Source organism: Crinia signifera, chromosome 3 (assembly GCF_055691185.1).
Source record: "Crinia signifera chromosome 3, ASM5569118v1, whole genome shotgun sequence".
NCBI lineage: Eukaryota > Metazoa > Chordata > Amphibia > Anura > Myobatrachidae > Crinia > Crinia signifera.
The window spans coordinates 139,391,285-139,405,537 of record NC_139219.1 but is presented as its reverse complement, the minus strand read 5'-3'; the positions used below and the strand labels follow the sequence as shown (position 1 = coordinate 139,405,537).

The window sequence follows — 14,253 nt, the reverse complement described above, 5'->3', positions numbered from 1 at the left end:
ATTATTTTTATATAGAAACATTGTTTTCCTATGTGATAAAAGCCAATTGGTTCTGTGTCATTTTCCTGACCTGAAGTCAAGATGACTGCCTTCAATCATACCCCTTTCACACTGCACAAATAACCTGCGTCCGACCCAGGTTGTTGCCGAGTTGATCCGGGTCACTGTGCGATGTGAAAGGGCCTTTTGAAAAATACCAGGTCCAGAAACACAGCAATCCTAATTAAAAGAAAGGTTTTACCCAAGTCGGACCTGGGTTGTTGGGCAGTGTGAAAGGGTAACCCAGGTCAGGCGACCCGGGACCCATTCATGTCTATGGAGGAAGCAGCAGCGTTACGTTAGTACTGCCTCTGCCCCCACCTGGTGCTCTGTCCAATTAGCGCAAATGCCTTGTCACTCCCGGGACGGACCCATGTCCAAATCCCGTGTGCGACCTGGCATTTGCTATGTGAAAACGGTATAATTTAAAAAAGACTGGCTCATTATTCTGTGTGTGACTGCTGCTATATCTGCATATGATTCCTTATGCAGTAACGGCTGCAGCTGCACACAGTATAGGCATACTGGCTATCATTTTAATCAACATAAGGTGCTTGTGTATTTTTTTGGCATTGCTTTGCTTATAAGATGCATTTTAACTATAAAAAAGTCACACTGAAACATGCCCACCGAGTCACAACGCGCTCACACCTTCAGGACTTGTAGTGTACGGAGGATAGATGTACAGTATGTGTATACATCTGCAGAAAGCAAACTAGTAACTAATACACAATACTTTCTAGCTTTCTAATTACCTATTAACTATACAAAGAGCAAATCTAATAACTGATCATTACAATACAGCAAGTAATATATGTCCACAGTCTTGAAGAATGTAGCCTACAGATGTGTCCATGTACATCTAGTTTCCCTTCGCGTGTTGCCCCACTTGTAGCGCCGGATATCTTTTTTGCAACCTTTTCTGTTATTTGCCAAATAGGACGCACACGCAGCTTCTACTGATTACATTTATAGGTGGTTATGTCTATATGCAATGTGTGAATGCATACAAAATGTGTGACTAAATAAAAAATGTTACATTACTCTGCATACAAACTGTTACATTACGCTGTTTTCCAGAAAAAAACATTAACATTCCATTTTATATGCAGATACAGCAGCAGTCACACTCTGAATATACAATTTTAATCAGCAGAAGCTGCTTGTGCATCTTTAATGGAAAAAGTCACAAAAAAGACACTTGGCACTACAGGTCACATGGAGCACATGCGTTATGTATAATGTGACTTGTATCACATGGAGGATAGATGTATGTGGACACATTTGTTTGAGCTTAAACTAGTGTGATTTGTCATCTGAGACACCTGCGACTAACAGAAGCTGTCCCCATCTCTTATAAAATGAACCTACAAACATGACTGGTCACAAAACGTAAGGGTTCATTAATATACTAAATATACACCAGTTTGGGTACTAAACAATAATAGCCCTTCATTGATATACTGTAGTAGATTGTAAATTATTATCATTCCCAGTATTTTTCCCAGTGTATATACCTTTTTAGGAGGTCCTCCCGACTTGTTCATACCCCCACTATCCACGTCGGCGTGGAGTTGATTTTATAAAGCATGGTGAGCCACCGAGCCCGAAGCGTGGCGAGCGCAGCGAGTCCTGTGGGATGCGGAATACACGTCAAGTAATCTGTGTCCCCTCGCGGGGCTCGCTGCGCTCGCCACGCTTCGGGATAGTTTTCCACGTCCCCTCGCAGGGCTCGCTGCGCTTGCCACGCTTTATAAAATCAACTCCACGCCGATGTGGATAGTGGGGGTATGAACAGGTCGGGAGGACGCGTACCACGTGCGCTCACCACGCTTCGGGCTAGCTTCGATAGTGGGGGTGTGCAAGGATGGAATAGCATGCAAATCAGCAGAAAATTTCATTTTTGCATCCGATTTGTGGCCGATTTCGCGGGCGCTGTGATAATACAAAAGTACCCATTTCTTTAGGTATCTGCAATACTGAAGTTGTTATTATTGGTTGTCAGTCCACTTTAATAGATCCTGCTTTTGACATTATTACTGTTTGGATACTCAAGTATACATACATGACCCCTGTTGGGGATTCCCTCTTTTGGGATGCCTGTAATGGTGATGACCGGCATCATGAACACTGGTCATCTGTATGTATCCTGTCTGTAATAGGGCCATAAGGAGCTGATTGCAATGTATTTTATCTCCCTCTCTCTCTCTCCACAAACCCATTTTTCCTATCAGCCAGTGGTGTACCACTGGGACATTGGGTATTCTGGTCTCCACAGACCAGGCACCAAGGAGTTAACTTCTTGAGTACATTGGGAGGGGCCCCTCCTCCCCATACCCAGCCTGCCTCAATCCATCTCAGTTTTTTCCTTGGTGCTTTAGGAAAGTGCACATTTTTAGGAGCAGGGCTTTTCAGCCCTGATTAACTTTATTTGATTTTTATTTGATCACTGTAATGTTACTGCTGGCTCTTAGCACTGAAACAGCGCTATTATAGAGCCGTTTAGCGCCATTGTCTGCAGCCGGGTCCCTGTCCTTTATGTTCAGACACCCCAGCACCTCCCAAGCAACGATATCGGCACAGAAGTGGGTGTCCGATTATGGTGGCATGACCAGCGGTGGCAGGGGGCAGTGGCGCTCGGTACTGGCAGCAGGGCTCAGTTCATGCTGATCCAGCACTAGGCCACCAGGGACATGTTTTCTGGAACTGAGTCCTGGGAAGGCTCCACACAGGGGATAGAGACATCCGTAGCTCCACCCCCACAACCAGACAGATGGATCCCTTCGTGGGCTTCCCGCCACAGGGCTCCATCTTCTCCCTCTTTCCTCTCATTCTCCCATATCCATTTTATTGGCATTATAGCAGAGGAGTGCAGGGCCTGCACATGTTGCTGCTACACAGTGTCTGCCTGTCACAGCCTGTATCATGCACAGCTACCTCACCTCATGATGTTTGGTAACTGGGATTAGTGTGACCGGGTTCCAGGAGGCTTGCCTAGCTTTCTGGAGGGCCGTGAGGTTGACCGATCTCCGGGACCCTCCCGGCCATTCTGGGAGGGTAGGCAACCCTGCTTTAGAGTGGTTTATTACCTTATATATATTGTCTGTCAATTTGGGCTGCATGTCAATTTAAGGTGTTTCACTGTATTATTCACATTCCATGTTAAATATCTCTGTTTACCTAAACAGCAGCTACTTCTGTGGTGGGCTCACAGTGCAGTAGTTTTAACTATTTATTCCTTAATAGATAGTTAACCGGTTCAGTGCCTTGTTGTCCCACTACTCACTCACTTAGTAAGTGTGTGCGTGTGTTTTCTCTGTGTGGGTGTACATATTAACCATCTTGGGGCACTTCGGGGCTGAACTGCCTGGAGGTTTTTACCTGTGCAGCACACAGGACAACACAGGCATGTGTAACAGCTGCTTTGCTGTAAAAGGTTCAGGTTCAGCTAATCCGAAATGGCCATGCTTGAGCTGCCTTCCCCATGGCCTCTAGGGTGCCTCCTGTTGCAGAACCCCCCCCCCCCCCCCCCCCCCCCCTCATGGAAAACGGGCTTATCCAGGTATGTCCAGGATATAGTGCAGGTCTCTGCATCCATGCAACAGTCTGAGCTCATCTGCTAAGCGTATGTCCTTAGATTCTGCTCATATGCCAGTATTGCAGTCTGATGACTTGTAATCTGAAGAAATTTCTAATGCAGAGCAGAAATCCTCTAAGTCAGAAACTGAAAAATGTCCCTGACCAGCGTGGATGTGTTAGTACAGGCTGCTAGGGATGTCCTTACCTAAGGCAGACCCTCAGAGTCGCAACCAATACCAGTCTCAGGGGCTGTGGTGCTGTGACCGAGGACCTCTAATTTCCGGGCTATTGGACTCCTCATTAGGAATGCTCATGTGTTGGAGCTGCAGGCAGTCTATCACACTCTCTATCAAGTCCTCCTTCCAGAATCGGCTAGTGGAGATCCAGTCAGACATTGCCACGGCGTTGATCTGCATCAACCACTAGGGAGGCATTTGTAAAAAAAGTGTCCATGCTCAAAGTGACACACATTCTTCTTTGGGCAGAAAAGCACCTACCGGCTCTCTCCGCAGTCTACATTCCAGGCGTGTTAAATGGGGAAGCAGACTTCCTCAGTAGGCAGGATGTCCACTCGGGGGAGTGTTTTCTCCACCCTAAGGTGTTTTATGTCTTGACCCACCTCTGGGGGCGATCCCAAATGGATCTGTTTGCATCTCACCACAACTGCAAACTTCCATGCGAAGGGGCATGCACCAGAGAGCCTGGGCATTCATCGCGGATGCCCTGTCAGTCTAGTGGAACTTTCAAAGGTTATACCACGATGGCTCTTCTTCAGAGTTCTTTGCAAGCTGTGCTTGGAAGGGGTTCGGACAATTCTCATCGCCCCACATTAGCCAAAAGAGGGCTTTGACGTCCTGGCTGTTGAACGGTCAGTCCTGCAGACTATGGGATTTTCTGATCTGTTTGTACAGACCATTGTATCAGCAAGAAAATCTTCCACTCTAAGGCTATCCTCATGTATTTCACGTATTTCTCACCACTGTATCCCTGCATATACTGGTTGTCTGGATTGTTGGCCTTTCCTCAATTGGGATTGGATACAGGCCTCAATTTGACATCCTTTAAAGGTTTCGGACCACTCTGTATTTCCTTCAGAGGTGAGCCTTTATCTGAGTTTACTCTCCATTGGCTTATGTGGACAACTGTTTTTCTGTGGGCAATTGCTTTAGCGCGCCGTGTTTCGGATTTTATCACATAAAGTTCCTTATTTATTTTTTCACTCAGACCGCGCTGTTCTGTGGACTCGTTTGGATATCTTTCGAATGCTGTATCTGCATTTCATATCAACCAGGTGATAGTGGTTCTGTTGTTTCAGCCAGAAGCTTCCTCTGTGGATGGTACTTTGTTGGCCACCTTGGATGTTGTTTGGATCCTGCGTACCTATGTTGATCGCACAAAAAATATTTCAAAGACCGGACTCCTTATTTGATCTCTATGTTGAACATAAACGCAGTTGGACAGCTTCAGCGCAAACTCTGGCATATTGGATTAAACCGCTTTTCCACAGGCTTATCTGCCTCTAGGAAGCCAGTCCCCACATCCATCAAGGCTCACTCTACTAGATCCTATGGGCCTTTTTGGTCTCTCCTCCTGGTAGCTTCTGTGGACCAGTTGTGTTGCGCAGCTACCTGGTCCTCCGCAAATACTTTATGTGGTCTTACCATTTTTACACTTTTGCCTCTGCCCATGCAGGTTATGGGTGTTGTGTTCTCAGTGCAGCTTGTGATGTCCCAATGCCCCAGTGGTACACCATTGGCTTTTGGAAAGTACTGGATTTTTGTATTACCTGTAAAAATCCATTTTTCAGAAGCCATGGTGGCCCACTGGGTTGCCTGCCCTACGCTCCTCTCGGCTGAGAGTTGAGTTTAGTTCTGCCATGGGGTGGTTGCTTGTCAGATTTAGTGTACTGTATATCGATGTGTGCTTCTCCTTTCCTGTCTTGGCTTGTTGAGTAAGTAACTGAGCTGGCCTGAGGCAAGCTGGGTATGGTGAGGAGGGGCCCCTCCCACTGCACTCAAGAAGTTAACTCCTTGGTGCCCGGTCTGTGGAGACCAGAATGTCCCAGAGGTCCACCATGGCTTCAGAAAAAGGGATTTTACAGACAAAAATCCAGTTATTAAGTAGCAGATATTCAGAAAACAATTAGCATATTAATCCACTAGTAGCAAAGTTCCATTGTCCTGCTGATTTTGATCTGTTTCTTTAATAAAATGATAAGTATCAGAAGAACATTAATATGTATGCAATGTATTTGGGTGCTCTCTGCATTGTGTTTATTTATAATTTAATATATGTGCTTGCTCATATATGTAATTTTAACATTGCTTTTACATTATTTTGAAGGTGTAATGCATTCACCAGGCTTTCAAAATAACGGAGTGGCAAGTGTCCAATCCTTGCTAAATGCAGACAGTCTGTACGTGGCATCCTACTATGCTCTTCTGCTAAACCTAAAGCTTTCAAACAGTGACTACTACAGGAAAAAAACTGCACTGGCCCCAGTGACCCTAGTAAGTGAAATAGGTTATAAAGAAGTACTAGCTTATGGAACACATTACATCACTGATAGTTTGGGTCCAATTCCCAGGCATTGTATATCTGTTTAGAGTTTGTATGTTCCCTTTGTGTTTCGTTTTGTGTGGGTGCTCTGGTTTATTTGCACTTCAGAAACATACAGGATGCCAATTGGCTGCCAAAAAACTGTAGTGTGTATGTATAGCCAGTTTATATAATCTATATTCATATTTAGTGTCCGTGAGTCTCCAAAACACTGCCATCTGCTGGCAAACAAGGAAACTACATCTCTTTCTCACACATGCACAAACACAAAAGGTAGCAGACCATGTTACAGCCAATGTTTCTGGGAACCGGTATCCCCTTTATCTAAGTACTTCTAACCTCTGAGGTGAAGTACTGCCAGTGACCACTAGAGGCCAGTCGATGGATCAAATTACTAACAGAAAGTGAAAGCAAAATGGTCAGCTTCAAACTTGCGGTATATGGAAAGAGGTAGATGTGAAGACAGAGACTGGAGGTAGGAGCAGATATGGACTAAAGGTGCGTACACACGGGGGAGAATAAAGCAAATATCGCTGGAAATATGGTCACTGAGTGACCATATTGCCAGTGATTGGAGTGTGCACCAGCGATAAATCGCCGGGTGCGCGCTCCCGTTTTCAGCCCCTGAATGGTCGCTGGTCGGAGGAGCCTCCGACCAGCGACTTCCACTGCCTCTTCTCCCGGCAGTGTGACATTTTCATCTGCGACCATCTCTGGTCGCAGATGACAATGGGACACTGAGCAATATGATTGCTGAGCAGTATAATGCTAGCAATATGTTATCACTATTGATCATATTGCCCCGTGTGTACGCACCTTAAACCGTAATTTTGATGGGATTTTAACTAGTAGCGCAACATATAGCGCAACGGAATCTGCTGCGCTATATAAGAAACTGTAAATAAATAGTAGAGAATATAATTGTGAGCTTCACAGGGGGAAGGTAATGATAAAAAGGACAACAATATTTTCTGTAAAGCACTGCATAATATGGGTGCAATATAGTGGGCAGTATTCAATGACAAATATTCTCCGTGCATGGCGAGAGATTTTTTCTCTCGCCATGCACTCGCCCTGTTCCGGAGGGCTCGCTGCCTCTCCTGCTCCCTCTATTCAATGTGGTTAAGACTCGCCGCCACTCGCGGCGAGTCTTAACCCCTGCAGCGGACGAGCGTCCGCGGCAGGGAGCCGTGGGACGGTGGCAGCCAGAGAGATTAAAGTCTCCCTGGCTGCCCCAGAACATATGTGGAGGGGAGCGGGCTCCCCGGGACCCAGGCAGCACAAGCTGCCCCCCCCTATAGCCAGCGGGGGACCCAGTATTCACTGCACCCGATCGTGCATATGTAATGATCGGATGCAGTGAATATATGAATATCTAATGAGCGGCTCGAGCGCTCCGGCCCCCTGCTGGCTGCTCTGTGTAAAAAAATTTTTTTAAAATATTTTTTTTTTTATTAAATATATATTCATGTGCTATAAGCACATGAATAAAAATAACATGCCCCTTCACAGAAAAAAACAACCTGATTTTTTTATACCAAAATTAAAAAAAAAAACTTTTAGTTTAAAAGTTCACATTCCAGCTCTCCATGAAAAGATGGAGAATTGCTACACGGAGAGAGACGGCGAAAATCACTTAAAAAGACGGCGAATATTTCACATTGAATAGGGTTGCTCGCTTTTGGAGAGCAAAAGTCTCCATCCAAGGCCAGAAAAGCACAAACTCGCCATAAAACACAGCGAATTTTCTCATTGAATACTGCCCAAAGTCTTAATAAGTGAATGAGTCCATAAGTATTACTATATAATGTGACTTAACAGCTATTTTATTGTACAGCTGAATCAGACTTTCTCGCTCTCTGTCTCAACAGAAGGAGTTCATGAAGCAGGTGCAGTCAAGTGGAGCATTAATAGTGTTCTCTCAGGCCTGGATTGAGGAGCTGTATCACCAAGTTCTGGACAGGAACATGCTTGGAGAGTCTGGATACTGGGGGACCCCTGAAGGACACTGCTTACCCCTCATTACTATGCTTATTAGTGAGTAATATAGTGCTGGTTGCATTTATCCATTTTTATGCAATTTTTTTGCTGGAAACTAAAGCTACAGTAAGGGAAAGAAGTCTAAATGAATGAATTATTAACATGCACAAAGCAGAAATGACAGACTGTTGGGATTTGGACTTTAATAATTTGTGTTCCTCTGTCACCAAGTTGCTAGGATTTTTGTGCTGTAAGAAACTGTACTAAATACCTTTGCAGGACAGTGAGAATAGTTTCAACATACAGGAAATGCCTTCTAGTGGCTGATGCCCCCATCATTGTAACCCACTTTACACTGTCCCTATATTCATGCAGATGAAACTGTGGATAAAGGAATACACAATAACATCAGACCTGTTCTCTCAGTTAATGCATTCTTTATTTGTTTAATGACTTATTGACTTTTTGATGAATGTTACTGTAGATATTGATGGCTTGGGGAGCAGTGCTATTGGTGGACAGCTTCAAGCATCAACACAATCTCCTGTTCCTCCTGACAAAATTATGGATCCAACAACACTGGCAGGTATGTCCACATCCCATCAAGGGTGTTTCTATCTACGTAGATATTACTTCATTGACAAATCCTGTATGCTGCTGTGAGTGCCAACTATCAGTCCATGTTCAAAATGCATCATATCACTTTATTTTCTTATTGTTTCATGAGTGATATACTTCATTAGTATCCTGTATACCCTGCCGTTCATTAACTGCACAATAGCTATTTTGCATAAAATAGCCTGGTGGTGATAATTTGGCCACTCAGGGGCATAGTCAATAAACCCTACAGCTGATAGATGGTCGCCGACCATCAAATGATTTTTCCTGCCTTCAGGACTTTTATTTCCTTCGGTGTCCGCCAAAACGGGAACGGGCGCTGAAATCCTGTGATGTCAGCCGTCTGCCCCCGGCAGGCATCGTCCCGCCTGCATTCCCTTGGGAGTTTTCATGGGGATGCTCACAGAACACCGGGCGTTCCCATGGGCAATCCCCTTTTCTGGCCCTCCCTCCCTAGAACGATCAGCCCAGTGAGTGTGTAACTGGCCGAAGCCGTTTGTTGCCGGCGTACACAAATACACGCTTTCTCATGCGCATACCACCAAATAACGGAAGTTCGGCCCCTTCCGAATGAACTTGAATCAAGGCACTTGTGCAATGCATCTCCTCTTCCCATTTCCAAAATCACTACAATTACAATGCCAGATAGAGAACCTTGGACATTCTTAGCAGATAAAAATTATGATCTTTCAGAAAAGTATGGTACAGACGGCACAGTGCATACAGTAGGTTAATGATGATTTGAACTTGGCAAAATACCTCTGTTCTCAGAAAAATGTTGACTAAAGCAGCCTTCCAAGTGTGTGTGTGTATATATATATATATATATACAAGAAAGGCAAGGGGTACCCAACACCGCGCCCTATTAGCCCAAAGCTGCACCTCTGAAGGATCCCTGTTAGCTGAGACCCGGGACGGACAGAAATACAAAGAAGATCAGGGTGCGCTAAGGTAAATTACACAACTTTCTCATTAAAACATAAATATTTAATTAAAAGCCTCTGATAAGGCTTAGAATAAATCAAATCAAAAAGAGTTACACAGCCATTTCATAGAATAATTTAACAATCCACAGTATGGAACAGGCCCAACGCGTTTCGTCACCCACGTGACTTCATCAGGGGCGCTTTGGATGTTGATTGAAATAAGGTGCGATAGCACTTCTAGGGGTGTATCCAATTGGTCAAACCATAGATATTGTATTCAAGCAAGACCCATACAGATATATATCTTCTTGGAGCGTCTCTAAATGACCAAATAAATAGCTGTGTACTTCAGCTAAAGTTGCACAGATGTAAATATATCACCAAATATCGGAACAAAAAATGCAATAGTCCAGGCGTATGTCACCAAGGATCACGTTTCTCACACCTTTTATATCGGTGTTAACATCAAGGACCAATGAGCAGCTTCAAAAAAATATAAGGCTGGGAGGCCAGAAGTTCACTCTAGTGGATCCAAATGATTCTGCATTTGGATCCACTAGAGTGAACTTCTGGCCTCCCAGCCTTATATTTTTTTGAAGCTGCTCATTGGTCCTTGATGTTAACACCGATATAAAAGGTGTGAGAAACGTGATCCTTGGTGACATACGCCTGGACTATTGCATTTTTTGTTCCGATATTTGGCGATATATTTACATCTGTGCAACTTTAGCTGAAGTACACAGCTATTTATTTGGTCATTTAGAGACGCTCCAAGAAGATATATATCTGTATGGGTCTTGCTTGAATACAATATCTATGGTTTGACCAATTGGATACACCCCTAGAAGTGCTATCGCACCTTATTTCAATCAACATCCAAAGCGCCCCTGATGAAGTCACGTGGGTGACGAAACGCGTTGGGCCTGTTCCATACTGTGGATTGTTAAATTATTCTATGAAATGGCTGTGTAACTCTTTTTGATTTGATTTATTCTAAGCCTTATCAGAGGCTTTTTATTAAATATTTATGTTTTAATGAGAAAGTTGTGTAATTTACCTTAGCGCACCCTGATCTTCTTTGTATATATATATATATATATATATATATATATATATATAACCTTTATTTGTATGTGAATTACTCTTCTTTTTCTTCACAGGTGTTGCTTTTGCACGCTTTATTCTAATTGGATGTTGGAAAAATTTGATAGATACCTTGTCTGCGCCACTTACTGGAAAGATGGCAGGAAGCTCCAAAGGATTGGCATTTATTCTGGGTGCAGATGGAGTGAAAGAGCAAAATCAGAAAGAAAGAGACTCTATCTGCATGAGCCTAGATGGCCTCAGAAAGGCTGCCCGTCTGAGCTGTGCCCTTGGTATGGAAAGCTACCTATACTTGTACTGTGTTACATATTAATATTAAAATATGAAATTTCTTCTGTTCTAATATTATATTATAAATACATCATAGAAAGTCAAAACGTATAGAATATAATTAGAAGAGCTGTATTGAATAATCAAGAAAGTCAAACACATGTACTAACAATGTTTGAATACAATGATATAAAATACAAAAATAAAAGAAAACCAGCGACTGAAGTCTAAACTTACCCCTTCACGACATATGACGTATATATACGTCATATGTCGGTTGCGGGGGAATCAAGCCAGCTCACGGAGTGAGCTGGCTTGAAAGAGAGCAGGTAATGGCTGTATATTACAGCCAGGTCCCTGCTCTCACGGCCACGAGCGGCGAGTTCGCCGATCGTGGCCGTTAAACCCTTTAAGCACCGCGGGCAAAGCGCCCGCAGTGCTTAAATAGCTGATCGGAGGGGGGGCGCCCCCCTCCGGCGCCGATCGGGGCCCCCCGCAGCGAGATCGGAGGGTGCCGATCGGTTGCCATGGTAGCCAGGGGTCTAATGTAGACCCCTGTGCTGGCCATGTATGCATATCTATTACATCCTGCCTCAGGCAGGATGTAATAGGAAGTGCATAAAATCACTACGTTCAGCCATAGAGCTCTATGGCTGAACCTAGTACAGGCGATCGCGCCCCCTAGTGGTCAAGTACACTAGGGGGCCTTGTAGTAAAAGTAAAAAAAAAAAAAAAAAAAGTTTAAAAATAAAAAAAAAATAAAAAAATATTAAAAGTTCAAATCACCCCCCTTTCCCCATTTCCCAAATAAAAATAAATAAAAAATAAAAAAAATAAACATATTTGGTATCGCCGCGTTCCTAAAAGTCCGATCTATTAAAATATAACATTAGTTATCCCGCACAGTTAAAGGCGTAAACGGAAAATAATCCCCAACGCCAAAACTATGTTTTTTGGTCGCATCGCCTACCCAAAAAAAAATAGCTAAAAGAGATCAGAAAGTCGCCCATATCCCATAATGGTATTAATTAAAAAGTACACTTCAGCCCGCAAAAAATGAGCCCTCACCCAGGTCCGTAGGTGGAAAAATAAAAAAGTTATAAGCCGCAGAACATGGCGACGCGACGCAAATTCGAAAAACCGTAACATATTCTATTTTTTTTTTTAGTCGTAAAACGTAACGAAAACTATATAAGTTTGGTATCACCGGAATCGTAACGACCCATAGAATAAAGATAACCCATCATTTTAAACGAACTATGAACTCCAAAAAAACCGTAACCAGCGCAAAATTGTGGAATTGCGTTTTTTTTTCTTTTTACCCCTCATTGAATTATTTCCTGATTCCCCAGAATATTATACGGTATAGTAAATGGTACCATTAAAAAGTACAACTTGTCCCGCAAAAAAAAAGCCCTCATGTGTCTATATAGCCGGAAAATTAAAAAAGTTACGCTTATTTGAACGCAAGGAGGAAAAAAAAAAAAATTACCTTAAAAGGCAATGTCGTGAAGGGGTTAATATCGTATACTGCGTGGGTTATATGTTCAAATAACCTACAGTATATAGGATTATCCTGTAGGGGACTTTGGCTCAGATTACCAAAGATGGTATTGTCTGTCTCTGCTCCCAAATCTTTCTCCTATCATTCTGATCATTGAATAAGCTTCTAGTATGAATCTGTCCCCGAATAATTTTTTTACTGCACAACAAAACATGTTCTTCATGTCTCAGCTCTTAACTTCTGCCCCAGCTCCGCGCTCCGTGTGCTTTGATTTCTCATGGGGATTAATTCATCTTTTATATTTTGTTTTTTAATGAAAGGGGTAGCAGCTAACTGTGCATCAGCATTGGCACAAATGGCAGCAGCTTCCTGTGTGCAAGAGGAGAAAGATGACAAGGACAATCCTGAACATAGTGACACAATAACAGGTAAGGTATAGTATTGTAGACTAATGTGATCTGCTGTAATCTGTCATGCCTTCTATGCACAATAACAAACACACATATCCTTTTAGAATGTCAGGAATGACCTGAATGACCTGAATGACACGCCTCTAGATTTCTTCTTTAGAGTGTTGCCCACCCAGGACGAGATTACTTCCCCATTCTAAATTAGGCTCCAAAACTGAACCAAAGGATTTCCTTTTTGTAAAGGGTCATAGGGATAGGAAGAGGAGTTGTAGTGGGCTATGGCTACACTGGTTGAAAATATGATTATACAACAATTATAATCATTTTAATTTGAATTTTTTTTATTTTTTTTGCAAAACAATTTTATTTTCATTTTCATGGTTAGAATAAAGTTTGATACTTAGTTGTACATTAATCTTCAATATACAAACAATAAACATAGATTTCTCTGTTCCGGATATTTGGGTATGTTATATCCTTTTCTTTCTTTATGTTATTTGAATTATATGAAAAGAGCCAACATCCCATTTCGTATACGTGTTCAGTCTAGAACTTGACTATTAATATATTGAATTATATGTCTATATACGTGTGACATATTCTATAAAGGTAAGTAGATAAGCTGGGTAAGCTTTGTATAGAGGGATGATCTTCTCTATGGTCACAATAAGCATTTGTCTCGAGAAATCAACAGTACAACTTGAACTATATGATGGGAAAAGGGAGAGAGGGGTAGGAGAGAGGGAGAGGGATCAGCGTACATTAATACCATCTTACTACTGTATACAACTCAAAAAGGAGAATCTTCATTTCCACATATCTCAGATATATCATATTCATCATATGCCCTCTTGGGCTTACTGGTGCTTAAGGTACCACGTGGTGGACTCGAATACTCTGTTTATCCCAGATTGAAGGTCAGAATTCAGACTAGTTATAAATTGGTCCCATTTCTTATAAAATGTTGGTACTTGTGTATTAGCTGGGCCCCGGTACGTAGTTAGCGTAGCAGCACTGTCAGAATCAGCGTAGGGTTCCCGCGGCCAGCATAGTTAGGGGCAGATTTATTAAGCTTGGAGAAGAGATAAACTAGAGATAAAGCGGAGAAAAGGTAAAAGGAGATAAAGCACCAGCCAATCAGCTGTGTTTGAAAAAGACTGTTGGGAGTTGATTGGCTGGTGCTTTATCTCCTTTTACCTTTTCTCTGCTTTATCTCCAGTTTATCTCTTCTCCAAGCTTAATAAATCTGCCCCTCAGTCAGAAG

General features: G+C 42.8%; 1 protein-coding gene across 2 annotated transcripts in view; it reads left to right on the top strand.

Annotated features, from left to right (window-relative positions):
- ARFGEF3 (ARFGEF family member 3) overlaps window positions 1–14,253 on the top strand; it is a 164,073-nt gene that overhangs the window by 103,288 nt on the left and 46,532 nt on the right. For both annotated transcript variants that reach the window (XM_083176610.1, XM_083176608.1), the window contains exons 13-17: window positions 5,962–6,128; window positions 8,049–8,214; window positions 8,642–8,743; window positions 10,862–11,077; window positions 12,900–13,007. In XM_083176610.1, the coding sequence (XP_083032736.1) occupies window positions 5,962–6,128; window positions 8,049–8,214; window positions 8,642–8,743; window positions 10,862–11,077; window positions 12,900–13,007 (759 nt within the window). The remainder of the gene's footprint in view (window positions 1–5,961; window positions 6,129–8,048; window positions 8,215–8,641; window positions 8,744–10,861; window positions 11,078–12,899; window positions 13,008–14,253) is intronic.